We start from the raw sequence: 19,691 nt of genomic DNA, 5'->3' as shown, positions 1-19,691 counted from the left end.
CCACTCTCACTCAGTGTTCCTCTCTCCCTTATCTCTGCTCCATCTCTTCGATGCAGCACCACCCCTGCCCAACCCTGGCACACCAATTTTATCGCTAAAATTTCATTAAGGAAGGGTGTGTTTTTTTTTTCAAGGATTATAAGGCAGGAAAACTAAACCATGCCAAAAAATTAGAGGAAATCGGAAAGTCTTCTCTACATTCAAGCTACCACGGAAGCGATGGAATTTTTAAGGAAAAAAAAAATAACGAAAAATCAATGAATTTCAACTTTTAAAATGGATTTTTCTTAATTAATTAGAAAGATGTAAAGAAAAGGGAGGAGCTGAATACAGCAGTTACAATTTTATTCCTCGTACTGTGATTTTAAATGTTACCAAACAGGTACAGTAGTTACAACTTTATTCCTCTGCTATAGGAATTCTTCCTAGTCCTGGATTGTCTACTAATTTTGATCTCTGTTTTAACTCTTTTTGATAGGTATGTGCAATGGTCAAAGGGGTCTTGGTCTCTTTGAAACTCTCAATTTGTGACTGAATTTTATATAATTTTTCTCACCAAAATGTGGTAAAAAGGTTTGAAGCCCAAGGAAGTTGATGCAGAGTTGATGAAGATCCTGGGAAGGATCCCTCCCCACACTTGAGCCAATGGAATCAATCAAAGCAGAGGCCTCTGGAAATTTTCCTCAAAATATTTATTAACTCTGTCAATACCCAAGAATCTTGTTCATCATCACCTTTGAAATCTGTAGTTTGTAAACTTTGTATTGATCCAAAATATACACTCAACAAAGACCCAGTAAGTAATTGGAGGATTCTAAGAGAGAAGAGCACTTCCCTGCACTCTCTACTTTTGTATATTACTATTGTCGAGGTTTGTAAGTTGAGCAAGAAGTCATGGCAACCATTGTCAGTAAGCTCTTCTTGAGAGCTCTGCTCTTCTTCATCTTCATTTCTTTCTCTGCTCAAGAGCACAGCTTGCTAAGCTGTGAGACTAACTCGCCAGAGGCTTTGGGACTGCTGCAATGGTTTTGGGTCGCAGGACAAATGCAAAACTTATGTCTTGTTCTACACCAATTCATACAACTAGTCTCTTTTTAATCTGAGCTTCTCCTTTGGCCTCAATGTAACAACCATCGCAGATGCCAGTGGGTTCTCTGTGGGTACAAGGGATTCGGATCCTCACATGCATATATGTGTGTGTGTGTGTGAAAGAAAGAGAGAGAGAGAGAGAGAGAGAGAGAGAGATAACTCTGTTTTCTGGGGAAAGAGTTAGCTAGAGGGTCTGTATATGAGTTTTGCATTCTCATCCTTGTAGAAGTTGATCAAGCCACAAGGTAACCTTTATTAAGCCCACAGAAAAACTCACAACAAAATGAATCCAAACTTTATTAAAATTAAAAAAGGAAAAAAAAAAAATATATCTCCAGACAAGCTCCCCAAAAGGTATTGCTTGTCAGCACACCCCGGCTAATTTTATTTAACAAGACACTAAGACTCTTTGTAGCCTTAACGGGTTGCCGGTTCTGGTTGCAACCTTGAGGTTGCAGGTTGAAAGCTTAGTGAGGAGAAGAAGTGATTTTAATTAACAAGAAAATACAAAACAACAACAACAAAAAAAAAAACAACAAAATTCCATATGGGGAACCAACTAAAGCACAATTAAACTGACATCTCCAAGGAAGAGACAATACAATAGTGTGACCAGTCAATTCAAGGTAGCCTCAAAGTTTACCTATATAACAAAACTGATTAAACAGACTAAAATATAATAAACGACCAAATGAACTACAGGACCGCCTACTAAGTAAATTCCAGAGCCTTTTTTTTACCATTGTCAAACGAAATTATTTTCTCTGTTTCTAAAACAAAGAAAGTTGTTGCTAGAGCATCCACATAACAATTCTCCCCATGTTGGGTTTGTTCAAAGAATACACTAACCAAAGCATTATTGCAGAAAGTACCGGAGGCTTTTGTTAGTTTCCCAATAAAACAGATACCATTCAACATGAAAGAACAGCTATTACCCAGAGCTTCATTTACAATCCAGGCGGCATCTTTCTGACTCTGATTTGTCCATAACCCAGGGCCTGAAGCATTTCGTTCAATGATATCAGTTGCACATTCATTTGCATCAAATTGCACCAACTTAAAAGGTTTAATCAATGCAAAATCCTTGTCAAAATAGCGAAGGACATTATCGTTCTTCACACCTGAACACTTGGCTGCAATAAAGTCGAACTTGAGATATGTCCCATTCTTGTTGACGAAGGTTCGATTCATCCTAAGCAAAAAACCTAAGAAGTTTGTCTGGCCACCTAAGACCCGTGAAGGGACGAATTTGACTTTATCTAAATTATCCATTGATTCAGGACTTAAAGCCTCCTGTTGAAATATGCCTGACCCATTGGCATATACAAACCAAAACCTTTTATCATTAAGGTTATGTTTGCCTTCTCTAAGTTTCACCATGATCTCATCCGGCAATGTGACATGAACTCTTGTTAAAACACCCTTGAACATCCCCACCATTGGAATGTTGAAATACCCATAGAAGATGGAGTTTTTGTCGATGTTATTAATTGATTTTGTACCTTTCTTCTTCTGTTTCAGCTCAGCCACATCTGCCATGGAATCCCGAAAGATAATTGGGAGGTCATCCTCATTCATCAGATGCAAATCCCTAATAATAACGCTTCCATCAATAAAGAAGTGAGAATCCATAAAGCCTCTTAAGGTAAATAGATTCTTAATGAGATGGGCTGGTGTGGTCGAACTATTCGTTTCCATGCCAATGCTTAAGCCAATGCGTTTGTCAAATATACTTGTAATCGAGGTCAGTATATCATTCGCAGTGACTAAGAAAGTGGCACTAAACTCTTTGTGAAGGAATAGATCATGTAAAATCTCAAGAAATCTCAACACAGACTCTGGATCTCCACTTGCCAGTGGTTCAAGACCAAAGTCAACAAACACTCTCTTCACTGAGTTTGTGATCGCAATGATAGTCAATCGGAACCGTTCAGCATTCCAATCTTGATCAATCTTCTGCTTCTTTAATTCATTTAGCTCATCATTCTTCTTCGCTAATTCAGTCTTGGTATTGTCCAGGAGGCTTCGCAATTCGTTAAGCTCATCATTGTTTTTCGCCAGTTCAGCCTTGGTATTGTCCAGGACGCTCTGCAATTTGTTCATTGCTTGTGGCTTTGGTAATGGTACGTTTGAGAAACCAAAAGCGCCCAATGGTACCACCATTTCTAGAAGGAAGGAATCATACTGACATTCAAGGAATTCACCATTGTCATCACACTTTTGGACATGTACAATAACCTTTCCTTGACGATTTACTTGAAAGTTCCTAGAACGCAAGAACCTCTTGAAATCATCACTCTTCGGTCCATCATAGACGACAGCTTTGCACTTTGTCAATTCTAATGGTTCAAAAAAGAAGTCGACCGAGAATACCTCTAATTTTGAGTTAACGAAAAAATTATCACTCGATGACCAACTCATTTCCTATTAAAAAATAAACACAAACAAGCAGTCACAAAGCAATGGGATTGAGATAAAACAATGCTTAAATAAAACTAATTTCCGAGACACTGTGAACCAATGTGTTTTGAAGTAAAGTTTGGGGAAGGCCTTCTTATATATAATATGATAGCCAAAGGAGGAATAAACCACCATGCAAAACAACGGATCAGTTGGTTTTGGTAAATCTATGTAATCTTATTCAAACCCAAGAACTGGTATTGATAGATAATTTGTCACTTAATTTGTTGGCACATCAATTAGACCCCATTTGTTTGGTGGGCCAAACTGAGTGGGAAAGGAAAATTCATGGGCCCCATATGTAATGGCATCAAGGGTCAGCAAAGGCATTGAAAGGAAATGTTAGTAAAACCTATGAAAAATAATATAATCCAGATCTATGGTAGGACTCTGAAGAAGGGTGGGGTGGAAAAATTCTCTTGCCACAAAAGTAAACAAACCATTTAATGCATGTTGTCTGTTATTTTACCACTTACCCATGAAACAAACTTTAGTTTTTGAAATTTTATGATAAACCTTCAAAGTATCCCACCTTTTGATTCACACTCCACTTTTTTCCATCAAAATTCTTTTGTAATAGATACATGGTCCAACAACTTGTGGATGTTATATGGGATTGTTTAAACCATTTAATAGGACTTGTGGACGGTTAAAACATCAATTAAATGATTTTGGATGACCTTTACATGATATTTTATGCACTTTCAATGTTTAATAACGGAATGGGCAAAAAAACTTAATTTCTGGATCTATCAAGGAGAAATATATTAAGAGAGAATGTCCTATGTGGGGGGTGCATGGCCCTTGTGCCTAGACACAGGGGTGCAAAATGATCACCACACCACTCCTGGTTGACGCCTGTGCACACTCCCATTGGCTGGCGCTGGAGCCACATTCCCAGATATAAACAATTTTCCAATATACTAATATGGTTAACCAGTTGTGGGCCAAGTTGACTCATAATTCTATAATATTTCAACAACACTCACACATACAAGAAGGAAAATGATAAATGCAATGACCAAAAAAGGAATTATGTAAGTTGATATCAACAAGTGACCTATATCTGAAACCATGGATCCAAGTCACATGCAAGATGGAAAATGATATATGCAATGCCCAGACTAGGAACCGTGTAAGCTGCTTCATTTCATTATTACAGAACTAATCTTTTCATCTTAAATATTGGAAACTTCAAAGTCCAAGATCTTATCTCTTACTCACTTCCCTACAGCCATGTTTTTTTCCAGTTGGTCCACCATCTAATTTCTTAATCTTGCCCACTTAACTTTTGTATTTTATCATGCAAGTCACATAACATGTTAGGAGCAACTCCCATTTGAGTTCCACTTTCATGTCCTTCTTGCGTACCGGAGCTTAACCAGCTGTATCATCAACTGGCTAAGGAGTATCTATCTAAGATAGGGCAAAACACTTTGTTATTTAAACTTGGTGAAGACTACTTAAGAAAGCAGCTGAACAAAATCCAATTGAAAGGTCTATGATTACTAAAGGCAGTTCAGCCACCACCCACTTGCCATTCATTGGTCATATGTATTGCAGGACTCTGAATACATAATTGTGATATCTCAGATCTGCTCTAAGATGCTTCAAGGAAGTTTTTGGTCTTAGAGACCAATTTCTCCAAAAGTGCCATCTATGAGATTAGAGAGAGAGAGAGAGAGAGAGAGAGTGTTGCATCCTTAGTAGTGAAGGGGAGTCTACCATAATTCTTCAAGACAGAAATTTGAGTGGGTGTAACGTGCATCAAATGTTAGGTAGGAACAAATGGTTGACAGGCCAAAGAACCTCATAAGTATAATTCAAAAACTAGTTGGGGCTTTTATGAGTACCATACTGTGGCACCAATCCCTCAGAAATTTTCTGCTAGTTTAGTAGACAGTTATAGTTTAACAACAGAAATTGGAATATTTCTAAACTTTCACTTAAATCTTCTAAACATTCTAAATATTTTCTCCAAACAGCTATTAAAGAATCATCACTGGATAAACAGTTCAGTACTCTGCAGATGAATGTTTTGCAAATGAAGCCACAATTCACAAGTGATGCTAGAGTAGGAACTTAAAAAGATCTTTCTCCTTAAAGGGGAAATCTGGATCGATCCCTCACTCTGTGTCAAAAGCAAGGTATGAAGAACAAGAGGAGTTCTAGCTCACCTTGCTACTTTTTGTTGCTATGGACTAATGTAGTTGAAAGTTCTCTTGGAAGTCCTTTTCTCTACAAAGAGTCTTGTGCAGCTTCCCCTCCTTCAGCTGTCCAATCCAGCAAGAACAGTAAATTTCTATTCTATATTAGGACAACTCAAGGTAATGAACTAACTTATCTTGATAACCATACATTTTATTATCTTTCCATATACTATTCACTTATTCAAATTTTCTACTTTGGAAATCAAAGTGAGATTCTTGACCTGTTCTGGTTGATCAATCTAGTCAATGAGCTAAAGAGTAGATGACTACTACTAAAACCAAGTGACTCAGCTTAGCAAATCCTATCTTAGTGAATATTGAGATGTAATGAAAAAATAAACCAACAGAGAGCCCCATAAACAGAGACAGATAAACAAAAGAAGAGAGATAGAATCGTACCTTCACTGTTCCAGCGCCTGCAACCAAAATCCCCCAACCAGCTAGTTCGCAGACAACTGGGAGTAAGAGATTGATATGAAGAAGAGGCAGAAAGGGTTCGTGCGGGAAAGAGATGGAGTGGAGAGAAGCAACAGGGTAGGTTTTTCACGTGAATTTATCGTTTTGTGCAGGAAGGGGGAGCGGAAAAAAAGAGGGATTGAAGTGATCGGAGGAAGATTTTGTGCAGGAAGGGAAAAAATGCTCTGGTTTTTTGGAGACTGGGAAGACCAGGCACTCTGGCGTGGTATAAAAGGATCAAAATCCTCTGTTTTTCTCATTCATGTTTTTCCTTGTTTTGTTACCTGTAGAACACGACACGTGGACAATAAAGGATCCAACGGTCAAGATTGGATGAGGATTATTACATCCGATGCGTTGATCTTAAAACCATGAGAATGAATCAGGTTCATGTACAAGAATATTCTCGTACGTTCGTTATCCGTAGATATGGAATTTATTAAATGAAAAGAGAGAAAATAAATTCTACATCTACAAACAAGGGAGGTATAAAAACATTCTCCTACATAAACATGATCAACTCTCATTAAATGCATACATACAAATACCGCCGGTGTATAGAAACTTTAACGGCAGTTTCATCCATCTTTCTTTTTGAATAAAAAAAAAAGGGGATAGGGACGAAGGAACACACTTTTTTTTTTTTTTTTGGTAAAAAGGACCACACAGTGGCTGACGCGTGTCTCAATCAAAAAAAAAAAAAAAAAAGGGTTACAGTAATTTAAAAATCTAAGATTTTAGGGAAGGCTACAAAAATTGGTGTTAAATGTAAACATTCCGTGTGAGTAAGCAATGAAGAGTCAACCCAGGGGTTAGTGTAATTGGCTTAGAGGAGATACAATACTCAGCTTTAGGAAGCGAGGCATCGTGATCAAATCTTTGCCACTACACTCAATTTCTTGGGATCACTACACGAGAGTTTTCATCTCGGATTGATCCGGTCTTGTGTAAGAAGTATCAGAGTGACCCTAAGGATTAGTCAAGTTAAAGATTCAGACACCCTGGGTATCAAAAAAAAAAAAAAAAGCAATGAAGAAACCAATACCCACTGATCCGATTAGATCTTAATCAATATTGGATCGATATTGACAGAGACCGATACCGATATCGATACCAATACGGTCCCCTAAATCCTTGCCTTGAGGTTAGATTCATTATCTCTAAAGGTAGCTATTAAATGTAATGTAGTAATTTAACTTACAAAATAAAATAGCAGTAATTCAAAAAAAAAAAAAAAAAAAAAAACCACCTCTAAAAGTCTAATTATAATGGTCATTTTTTTTCCAATGCTCAAATTTTTCCTTTAGAGGTAAATGGAAGCAATATAATATGTTTTTTCACTGCTAAAGAGTTAAACATAAACCGATGCTAAAAGACTGTTAAAAGCACTTCCATTGTTGTGTGTGGATGATTAAAATGAATTACTTTCCATTAAAGCATTGTGGATGACCTTCAGTTGATATTTTTAGCACTTTCCATGATTATTGCTTGGCTGCTTGCATTGAACAGAACATAAAAGAGAACTAAACTTTCTAAAATATTGAATCATGCTAATTTTTCTACAAAAAAAAAAAATCATGCTAATTTATTCAATGGCCTTATGTCTGTAATTTAATGATTTGACTTAGTTACATGATTTAAGAAACATTTTATATGTATTATTTCTAATATGTAGATTTAAGAAACATTTTATATGTATTATTTCTAATATGTAAAAACTTTCTCATTTCATAATATTTCAAATAAATTCACATGATGGTTTAAATCATAGTTGCAGAATTAGATTTTGACTTGGCTAAATCACCTGCGTTGAGTTAAATTTTTAGAAAATTTGGTTAAGAACCATGTAGACTCAAGTAAGGTGAAAAATGACAAGACTTAATCATGAATTATTCGAGTCAAATAAGACTTACTTGTATTTTAATTTTACTTGAGTCATTATAAACTCGTCGAGTCTTTTCATATAAAAAAAATTACAATTAATACATGGTTGAATAATTTGACTATTGATTAAATAAATATAATAACTAATAAAACTAAAACTAAAGCCAAAGCCAAAGCCAAAGCCAAAGCCAAAGGTGTAAAACAATAAAAACCAAATACTTGACTCCTCAAGTCCCTTGACTCCCTTCTCCACATATCACAACCCTTCAACTTACCTATTTGCAACTCCAATTTTCAGTTTTCACAAGCATAACGAAACAATTCTGCAACTTTCAATTCTCCCTTCCGAACTACAATAATCTAAGGCTTCAATAATATATAAAGCAACTCTTAAACGGATTGCCCACTCAATGATTTGATTTTCCCTTTCCAAGAAATAGCAAGTTTGAAATCTAGTGTCATATAATTTGCTATTCTTCAAGAAGCTAGAGCATGTGGCACTGTTGCTTACTACATAACTATGTATCCAAAGATAATTAAATCAGCATACACTGCACAAATTCGGAAGGAAAGAGGTTTGGCGTGATAGATTTGCTTTGAATATGTACAAATATTATGACATTGGTAGGTTTTATAAGCCTCTTAACTTGCAAAAAGGTTGTGTAAAAAGATTTTTAAAATGGTTATTTAATCACGTGTACTTATATTATTGAACATATTTCCAATGGTATAAATTCAAAATTCAAGGATATATGATTCCAGTATTTTTTTTTCTCTTATTTTTGTTTATTTTTATGATTTTTTTATTAATTTATACATATTTATTGTATTTTAAAAATAATAGCGTGACTTGCCATGACTAGATTTGATCAGGCCGAGTAATTAGTTTTTCTGAAAGGCGTGTTGAGCCAAAAAACTTGGTTTAAACACATTTAATATGACTTTTGAATGGTTAAAATGGATTATTCTCCATCCAATGATTGCAAATGACACGACTTTGGCTAAATAAAAAATTTCCCCATTTTCCAAAGCCAATATCATTCAATTGCAATGAGAAATCTTGAGATATCATTGTGATGCACTACACACACTGGTATGTTATTTTCAGCTTAATGAAGGAAGTAAACTAGGACATAAACCACCAATGAATATTATTATGGAACAGAAAATATATATTGTGCCGCTTCATTTGTTTTGCTCTTTAAGTTGCTTCATCATATTAGTGGAAGAGGTGCCGATGTAAAAATCAAGAAAATTGACCTTGCACGAGGAAAATGACTATTAATATGAGAATGGTTCTGAAAAAAATGTCAATTTTAGGAATGCAATACTCAACAATTGACATTTATCATTTTCTAAAAGCTTTAATTCTTCGATGTTGATGTGTGAAATGAATAAGCAATTAAATTTCTTATATTAAATGCTTGAAATTAATTGACATTTGTGTAAATAGGCCAATAACTAAGAAGCTGAGGTGAAAAAAATTCTCTATGGCGGCCACAGAGAGTAGTGAGTGTCCTAGTCGTCAGAATAACCCCAACATGGGACTCTCACCGCCTCCTACAACTCGCCGTAGAGGATGCGGACTCGAGTAGATATAATATGCTCTATCTAATTTGTCCCTTGATAGTTATTTGCACTAGTTAAACTTCACTTCTTTATTCTAGAAAATTTTGTAGAAACAATATGATAACCAGCCTTACATATATATATATATATATATATATAAAACTATTCATTAGAACACGTGGGACATATGGAAAGAGAAATACAAAAAAACTCTCAACCACGGAGAGGTAAGTGACCAAACTGTCATACATAAATTAGACAAGGCCTTCCAATCTAAGGAGTCTACAAACAATTTGATACCCTAGGAATAAGAAGCTGCCTTATATGACCTCATTTAAGAAAGTTGGAAACTATGTTTGCAAGTAAAAAAAAAACTATGTTTGAAAGCCAAGCAAAAAAAAAAAATTAATTTGAAGAAAGAAAGTGAGAAATAGATACATAAAAAAATCATTGTGTAATCATAGCTTTTATTTCTTTGAGGCTACATGCCACTAATCAATTTAAATTGATTTGGGCAAAGTTTGAATTGGCCAATCTTCATAGATGTCGATTCAGAGCAGTACTTTCTTTCGATCGATTCTGATCTTAATTGGCCCGTATCGGTCTGGATTATATAGATACATCCTTGGTTTTCTTTAAAAATTAGATTTTTTTTTTAAAATTTTTTTTTACCATTTTATCATTATTTTGCACCGATACGCTGATACAGGATTGGCCAAAAATGGAGATCCGCCCAGTATCAAGATCTCCCTCCACCGATACCAATCCATTCCAGCTGATTCCTCTAATCTGCTACCGATCCCTAGAGCATGATCAAGAGTGGGCAAAGTGGATTGGGTGTTGAGAGGTGGTAGCTGATCCACCCAATTTGAGGTGTAAAATTTTCAACTTTTTAATTTCCATGATCTGAATTTTTATTTTTGTCCTTGATATCACCTATCTTTGGTATTCTTTATGGAATTTCATACACTGTACCATGTTTTTGATGCTCTAAACATCCAACTCTCAAATCAAAAGCTGGATTTGTGGACCAACAAAGCCCAAATCTTTCTTCTCCGAACTTCCAGGTTTGATATCTCAACATATTAAAGTCCAAAATCACCAAAAAAATTTCAGTAGCTAATCATTTGTAGGAGGAGAACAAAATCTACAATTTTTTTTTTTTTTGACAACCCAGTGCACGAGACTCTCGCTATTGCAGGGTCTGGGAGGAGCAAGTGTAGGCAACCTTCCCCCACTTTGCAGAAGAGACTATTTTCAAGTTTTGAACCTGTGACTAACATGTTGCAATTACCAAAAAACATATGAAACACGAAATCTAAACCACCTGAATTCTATGGTTTCTCATGTGATTTGTAATTTTTTGCCATTATTTTTTACTATGTTGTTCATGTGGATATGATCTTCGAATTTTGTCTACTGCAATATAATACTATATGTACCATAATACTGCAATATAATAGGATATGAGTTGTATGTACAAAAACTTGTATGAAATCATTACAGTTCGGGCATATATATTTTAAACAGATATATATAACATAAGTTAAACAAACTAAAATAAATTAAAACAAAAGCATAAAATAAACTATAGGTCCCTTTTAAACAAACTTTGGAGCCTTCAGTGTATCACGGTAAGCATGCGATGTTACTTGTCCTGTTTTCAAAACAAAGAAAGTTGTTGCTAGAGCATCGACATAACAGTTCTCCCCATGTTGGTTTTGTTCGAAGAACACACTGACCAGAGCATTCTCACGGAAAGTACCGGAGGCTTTTGTTATTTTCCCCACAAAACAGAAGTCATTGAACGTGAAAGCACAATCGTTGCCTAGATTATCCACAATATAAGTGGCATCATTCTGACCAATATCTTTTGAAGTTGATAGAGGTAAGTAAACTTCTCGCTGTACGATATTTGTTGCAGGTGTATTCACATCAAATTGCACCATCTTAAAAGGATGAAATATTACACCTTTGTTAATATAATAACGAACTGCATTATCAAAAACAGCTCCTGGTCCCGAAAACTTGCCAGAATTAAAGTCAAATTTGAGATATCTCCCCTTCTCATTAACAAAGATTCGATTCATCCTACGGAAAAACCCCACAAAGTTGGTCCGGTCACCTAAGACCCGAGAAGGAGTGAATTTGATGTCTTCCGGACGCAAAAGCTCTTTTTGAAATATACCTGCACCATTGGCATTGACAAACCAAAACCTTTTATCATTAAGGTTATGTTTGCCTACTTGAAGTTTCACCATAATCTCATCTGGAAAGCTCACATGAACTCTTGTTAAAACACCTTTGAACATCCCCACCATTGGAATGTTGAAATACCCATAGAAGATGGAGCTTCGGTCGATGTTATCGATTGATTTCGTACCCATCTCCTTATTTTGCTTGAGCTCAACCACATCTGCTATAGAATCCTGAAAGATAACTGGGAGGTCGTCTTTGTTCATTAGACGGAAATCCTCGACTATTACACTGCCATCAATAAAGAAATGGGAATCAATAAAGCCTCTTAAGGTAAATAAACTCTCAATGAGACGGGCTGGATTACTAATCGTTGTTTCCATGCCAATGCTTAAGCCACTACGTTTCTCAAATATACTTGCAATCGAGGCAAGTATCCCATTTGCGGCTACTAAGAAAGTGGAATTGAATTCTTTTTGAAGGATCAAATCATGTAGCATCTCAAGAAACTTCAACACAGACTTTGGATCTCCACTTTCCGGTGGCTCAAGACCAAAGTCAACAAACACTCTCTTCATTGAGTTTGTGATTGCAACAATAGACAATCGGAACTGTTCAGGATTCCAGTCTTGATCAATCTTTTGCTTCTTTAATTCTTTCATCTCATCATCCTTCTTTTCCAATTCAACCTTGGTACCATCTAGGATGTTTCGCAATTCATTAAGCTCATCATTCTTCTTCACCAATTCAGCCTTGGTATTGTCCAGCAGACTTCGCAATTCATTAAGCTCATTATTCTTCTTTGCCAATTCAGCTTTGGTATTGTCCAGAAGGTTTTGAAATTCGTTCACCACTTGTGGCTTCAGTAACAATAGATTTGGGAAACCAAAAGGGCCCAATGGTACCACCCTTTCTAGAAAGGAGGAATCATACTGACATTCAAAAAATTCACCCTCGTCGTCGCTCATTTCCTATTAAAAAATAAACACATAAAAGCAATCATAAAGCAATGGGATTGAGATACTTGAAACAATGCTTAAACACTGGGAACCAATGTACTTTGAATTGCAGTGTGGGGAAGGCCTTCTTATATATAACACCCAAAGGAGGAATGAAACCACTATGCAATATAATGGGCCATCTTGTAGAGTGGAGGGCAAGTACTCAAACCAAGAGATCAGAGGGATGCATTTTGGACACCAAAATCAATGAAATAAATAATGTATACAAAATAACTCTATAGATAGGGAAAGATGGTCTATGGAGAACAGTCATTGCTCACAAGGAGTATGGACTTCTTAACTAGGAAAATTTCCATATAAGATCCACTTGTGGTATTGAGATAAGAGTTTAATTTCCTTAATAATGCAGGGGAGTCTATCATGACTCTTCAAAACTTCACCACACAAGACTAACAGAAGTTTGATATGGATACATCAACGTGGATTAAATTTTAGGTACGGCCAAATTGTTGTGAGGCCAAAGAACCTCTCATAAGTGTTTCTAGAACAAGTTGGGGCTTATGGGTGCCATATTGTGGCACCTATCCATCATAAATTATAGGTGAGCAACATAAACTGGAATATTGCTAAAATTTCACTTCTTGCTTCAAACAGCTGTTACACAAACTTGTGTAGCAGCTTCCCCTCCTTCAACTGTCCAATTCAGCAACTCAAGGTAAAGGGTACCAACACAATCAACATAGCATCATCAAGAGAGAATTTTTTTTTTTTTAGGTTACCCATATTCTCTCTCTCTCTCTCTCTCTCTCTCTCTCTCTCTCTCTCTCTATATATATATATATATATTTCCTCTCTGTAATATAATTGATCTTAAAAATAATAATAAAAAAAATTTCATTCAGCAGGGAAGCACAACCCAACACAACCACTTAGATCATCCACAGAGTTAGCTAAAGAAAGAAGAGAGAGAGAATCGAACCTTTACTGTTCGTGCCCCGTTCGTGTCTTTAGTGTTGGAGAACCTGGAACCAAAATCCCCAACCAGCTTGTTCGCAGTCAACTAGTGAGAGAAGAGAGAAGGAGATGAGTAAGGGAAATAGGAAGAAGAGGCAGAGAGGGTTCGTGCTGAAAGAGACTGAGAGAGAGAAGCAACAGGGTGGGGGGTCTGTCGGTTTTTCACAGGAATTTATGGTTTTACCGGAGGAAGAGAGAGGATTTAAAGCGATCAGAGGAGGATTTTGTGGTGGCTCTTACAGTAAAGTGTGGGAGTGGATAGTGGAGAGAAGCAACAAGACTGGGTTTTGTGTGGAAAGGTGAAACCCTGTACAAAACAATGAGAAGATGCATCCCCTATATGAATAGTGGATGCATATCAAAAGAAAAGCAAGGAAAAGCTTTTGTCAAGCCGTACGTACTTCCCATTAATTATTAGGAAATGGGAAAGGAAGCTACGCACAGTAAAAATCACACAAAAGGAGAAATTTCAACTATACCTTAGCCAACTAACCTGCTCCCATGTGTAATAGGAAAAAAGATCCTAATATGTAGTATGTTGTATAGACTATACATATACATATTTTATCAAAAAAAGAAAAAATGTATAGATATATCTAAAGGTGTCAAAACTTAGGCTCCGTTTGGTATCGTTCAAAAAAACGTTTTTGGAGTTTTTTCGTTTTATTGGAACAAAAAAATAGAATCTTCTATTAGGTACACTAAGGGCCCGTTTGGTATCGTTTCTGTTCCAGAAACGTCGTTTCGTGTCAAAAACAAAAATTTCAGTTTCTGTGTCAAAACACAGTTTTTAAACGAAAAAATGGTGTTTCAAAATTTCAGATCTTTATCGGGAATTTTTTTTTTTTTGTAAAATGGAATGAAAATGGGAAGACGGAACTCCATTTTGGAGTTCCGTCCAATCTTGTTTTTTCAGTTTTTTTTTTTCACATTTTGTTCCAAAAAAACAGAAACGGACCATAAGTGCACCAAACACAAGATTCCGTTTTTTCGTTCCAATAGAACGAAAAAACTCCAGAAACGTTTTTTTAGAACGATACCAAACGGGCCCTTAAGGTATGTTTCTGTTTTTTTGGAACAAAAGTGAAAAAAAAAAATGAAAAAAGGAGATTGGACGGAACTCCATTTTGGAGTTCCGTCTTCCCAGTTTCATTCCATTTTACAAAAAAAAAAAATATCGTTCCCGATAAAAATCTAAAATTTTGAAACACCATTTTTTCGTTTAAAAAACTGTATTTTGACACAGAAACTGAAATTTTCGTTTTTGACACGAAACGACATTTCTAGAACAGAAACGATTCCAAACGAGCTCTTAGTCTGAACTGATGAAACCAAACAGAGAATTGATTGAAATTGAAATCGAAGTCAATATGAGTTTATTGGATACTGCTTCGGGTTGGGGTTTATATATATATATATATAAATATATATACATATATATATATATATATTGAGCCGGATAGTGGCCGGACTGTCCTATGACCTGGGACAGTAACAGTACCCCCTTTCCTAATAAGGTAGTCCGGGGTTAGTTGACTAGATGAAGTTTAACGACGGCACCTCGTCGGCTCGTTTATAACCGTCTGAGCAGACGTTAAGTCCTCAACTTATTTGGTCGAGGAAGGCTTCCGTCGAGATCGGCGGGAGGTTACTTCTTTGAATTTGCTGGAGGAGGACTCCGAGAGACTGTCAGGGACAAAATCAGGGTCAACCTCGTAAATTGGGTCCTCTAAGGCTATGGACATATCAGGATAAACATTAAGATGAATAGGTCCATAACACAGGCGTTAAACTTCACCTAGTCAACTAACCCCGGACGACCTTATTAGGAAAGGGGGTACTGTTACTGTCCCAGGTCATAGGACAGTCCGGCCACTATCCGGCTCAAACAAATAGGATACAAATTTCTTGATCAAACCAATACGGAGAACAGTGTCTCTGACACATGGAATGCCGTGGTGCGATCATTGAAGATTCCAAATCAGCTGTCAGCAATTCCCATATCAAAGATTCCAACTCATTTGTTGATAGCAACTCCAACTTTCGGCGCCAACAGTTTTCCAAGTGTCGGCAGCAACTGTTCACTCCAAATGCAAATTTAAGTGCACAGTTCCAAATAGTGTCAAATGTAATGTCCAAACAGTACCTAATTTGGTACAGTCCCAAATGAAACCCAAATCCACATGTAATCCAAATGAGCCTCCTTATGTTATAAAAGGAGCACCTCCCCTTCACAAAAAACCACTTGAAAAAAAAAATAGACTTGAATTCTTAGACTTGAAACCCCAAACTAGGGAGAGAAGCTCCGAAGCAAGCTGAGTCTCCACAAGTTCTTCCAAGATCTCTCCGAGCACCTCGCCGGACTGCAACAACAAACTTCGATCATCTCAAGTCTGATCGTCCTCCTCCAAAGGTTAGCCACCTAAAGCTCAAAGATCCCTTTACCAAACCAACCTTCTTCTCCTCAAATCCTCAAACCCAAGCCGTCCTAAACCTATCCAGAGAACTCTGGATCAAAAATATATCTCCAAATATTGTAATTTACTTTCAAAGTTTATATTTCAAAGTAATTTTCTTTGATTGTGTTATTAGCTTCAAATTTCAAATATTGCATCTGCATATAGCAGCTTCTTGTTCTATCCTTGGATCAAAGCCTACAGTCGAGCCTCTTGATTCCAAGATATAGATCTTGTTAAGCAGCTTTTTCTTTTTCTGCAAATTTCATATCAAAACTGCTTCTTATTCTATCCTTAGATCAAAGCCTACAGTCGTGCCTCTTGATTCTGAAAGATAGACTTTGTTAAGCAAATATTTATTTTGTGCAATTTCATATCCTTCATCTTAAATTTATGGTTTCTTCTTTCTTTTGTTTTCATTTCTGCATAATTAGTTCTGAGTAAGGTATTGCACCCATCTCAGTGTTAGTCTCCTTGCTGGATCGGAGTAAGGTATTGCACCTATCTCGTTCTGATTGCTATACAGAACCAGGAGATCACTACTTCCCTGGATTTTAGCATATCTCGATCCTGTAATCTGGTATCAGAGCCACGGTGGTGGTGGATTCGGTTTATTTCTTTGTAGATTTCTTTTCTTTTGAGTAATTATTTTCTTTTAAGTTTTTCGACGCAGTATATGCCTTTGGATTCTTGGGAGGAGTGGCAGAAGAGTGTAAGACCACGTTTGTGCCCAAGTCATGTTGGAAATACCATCTTAAAACTTAGATTTAGGTGATTACCCCAAGTTTAAGAATTCACAAATTATGAATCGTTTACCCCGCTCCATGTCGATGAGATCGGCAGGTGAGGCAAGCACAAGTTCTAATGTGCTTGACTATGATGAACAAACCTCAAGAATTAACCGACGACTTAGAAGTTGGGATATGCCAAAGATTTCAAAGAATGATCTCTATGATCGAGACTGGTTCGGACTCGAAACAGTCAAGACCGTAGAACAAACTATTAATTTTACCCCTCAAACTCAAGAAATCCAACTTTTTGATCCACTTACCCTACAAGATTTATACAAAGACCACAAATATAATTACATTCATGTTGGTTTGGTCCAAGTGGCCATCAAACCCCTCCATCGAGAAGGACTCAACACTTCCATGTTGTTAGCCCTTCGTGACCAAAGGTTCCTTGAGTTCAATGATTCCCTTCTGGGAGCCATTGAAACTAGCCTGTGTTATGGACCTATTCATTTTAATGTTTATCCTGATATGTCCATAGCCTTAGAGGACGCAAATATTCTTCACTCACTCAAACTAAACCTTAAAACTCATGGTTACAAAGTAATGCATGGAACCATCCCAATTTCCATCATTCATCGAATCAAATACAAAGCAATGAAGTCTGTCCAACCCCGTGCCAAAAGAATATCTCCAAAAGGCCAAACCCTCTACCTGGAAACTGATTGTATTCAAGGTCAAATTGTTTACCCCAAACTTTGTCGTTGGGAAGATATTACTTTCCCTGAAGAATGGCAGCTGCAAACGACTACTATTCCTCCTCAAGTTTCAAACACTAGTATCCGTTCAATTTCCCAGGATTCTGACGGATTAGTTGCCATTAGGTTCAATAGACAAACTACCCCTCCGGTTTACCAAAGTTCCAGAAGATCATGCTCTGAAGCATCAACCTCTTCTGATCTGAACCAATGGGTTTCTCAAACCAGAATGACTCCATCTTCTCCTTACCTTGTTGGAGTCCAAAACAACCAAAATATTGTTCATGGAACTTACGAAGTCACTTCCATAGTTCCTGAAACAACTCCTTCTGAAACTCATGATCAAAGGTCTCCTACCCAATCTGAGGTTGAACCACCTCCTCCTCCTAAAAATTCTAAACCTGGTGGAGTTTACATGATCCAAGTTGAAACAAATTATCAAATTGATAAACCTTTACTTCGAAATGATTTTGAGTCTCAAAAGAACAAAGAAAAACGTGAATGGTTCTTAAAAACCTATAATCTTGAACAACAAGCTCAAATCAGAACAAATTGGTATAACTTTATGACAAACCTTAAAACAAACGTTTTCTTCTTTACATATTTTGATATCTATGCCCAGGATAATAATATTTACTATCCCTGGCATAATCAGGTATGTACCCAAACCACCTCTCATAAAGCCTGGACGCTTTATGAAGGTCAAACTACTAATGCTATCCATCCTCCGGTGGAAAGTATTAAACATAATTATAAAAATAATGAGATTATCGCTTCTCCTTTCAAAATTACTGAACAAGAAGACCCAAACCGAAAACAAATTGAACAATTAAACTTCATCAATTTAAGTCTTCAAACCATAGGCAATCAACTCTCAAGAGTTGAGAACCTTGTCCAACCAAAACCTGTAGCCTCTTCATCTATGTCTCCGGCTCCAGTTCCAACCTCTGTTTCTTTGTTCAAACCTTATAATATTCCTCAAAAACAACAACTTGCTCTTAACAAATCTTTTGTTTTAGATCAAATTAATCAAAGATTAACTATCCTTAATGCTGCTGAAGAACACTTAAGTGATCCCCAAACTCCTATTCAGTGCCAATCAAATGAACCTACAGCTGAATCAAATAATAGAGGAGTCCGTAATATTATGGGTTACTCTTCTGATACTTCATCAAGTTCAGAAGATGATGACCTCCCTAAGATTAATCAAATTGGTCAAAGTTCAAACCAACACCCAGTCTTTCCTGACCTCCAAATTGAAGCTAGAGGGATTGCTCCTCAGGCTTCCTACCAAAGTGGAATCATCTATGAATGGAACATAGATGGTTTGTCCGAACATAATCTCATGAACAAACTCCAAGAAATGACTATGGTTAGCAACGCACACCGTATCAAGAATACTCCTGATAGTGCTGTGGCTACCTTACTTGTTTCTGGCTTTACCGGCCAACTCAAAGGTTGGTGGGATTATGTCCTGACTGATGTCCAAAAAACTGAAATTTTAATGGCCGTTCAAATCACACCTGAGGGAGTTCCCCTCCTTGATGGTGAAGGAATTCCTATTGAGGATGCTGTTAATACCCTTATTTTCAGTATTGCAAATTACTTTTTAGGAAACCCTTCTCGCCTCAAAGATCGAACAGCTGAACAATTATCAAACCTTAGATGTAAAAAATTACATGATTTCAAATGGTACAAAGATACTTTTTTAACCAAAGTCTTAACCAGACCTGATGCTAACCTCCCCTGTTGGAAAGAAAAATTCCTTACAGGATTACCAACTTTGTTTTCTGAAAAAATCAAACAACGCCTTAGGAAAGAAAATGATGGGATCATTCCCTATGACCAAATGTCCTATGGCCAAATTATTAGTTTAATTCATGAAGAGGGTCTTGCTCTCTGTACT

The 19,691-nt window shown here is 36.6% G+C and overlaps 1 protein-coding gene across 3 annotated transcripts; it reads right to left on the bottom strand.

Annotated features, from left to right (window-relative positions):
* Positions 1-1,637: 1,637 nt before the first annotated feature.
* On the bottom strand, positions 1,638-14,191 carry LOC122081911. 3 transcript variants are annotated; one of them, XM_042649311.1, is made up of 3 exons: positions 6,159-6,421; positions 5,727-5,822; positions 1,638-3,513 (listed from the first exon to the last, which is right to left on the bottom strand). In XM_042649311.1, the coding sequence occupies exon 3, from the start codon at positions 3,508-3,510 to the stop codon at positions 1,801-1,803; it is 1,710 nt and encodes a 569-aa protein (XP_042505245.1). In that variant the 5' UTR covers positions 3,511-3,513; positions 5,727-5,822; positions 6,159-6,421; the 3' UTR covers positions 1,638-1,800. The 3 variants fall into 3 exon arrangements, with proteins under 3 accessions (XP_042505245.1, XP_042505246.1, XP_042505248.1); XM_042649312.1 differs by lacking the exons at positions 5,727-5,822; positions 6,159-6,421 and adding an exon at positions 13,806-14,191; XM_042649314.1 differs by lacking the exons at positions 1,638-3,513; positions 5,727-5,822; positions 6,159-6,421 and adding exons at positions 11,147-12,835; positions 13,806-14,166.
* Between the last annotated feature and the right edge of the window lie 5,500 nt (positions 14,192-19,691).

Source organism: Macadamia integrifolia, chromosome 6, assembly GCF_013358625.1.
Source record: "Macadamia integrifolia cultivar HAES 741 chromosome 6, SCU_Mint_v3, whole genome shotgun sequence".
In the NCBI taxonomy this organism is placed as follows: domain Eukaryota; kingdom Viridiplantae; phylum Streptophyta; class Magnoliopsida; order Proteales; family Proteaceae; genus Macadamia; species Macadamia integrifolia.
The sequence above is the reverse complement of the archived record's forward strand: the minus strand, read 5'-3'. Positions and strand labels throughout refer to the sequence as shown.

What these genes read in the sequence shown, in the direction of transcription:
- LOC122081911 (XM_042649312.1), bottom strand. Translation starts at nt 3,510, where the DNA reads ATGAGTTGGTCATCGAGTGATAATTTTTTCGTTAACTCAAAATTAGAG.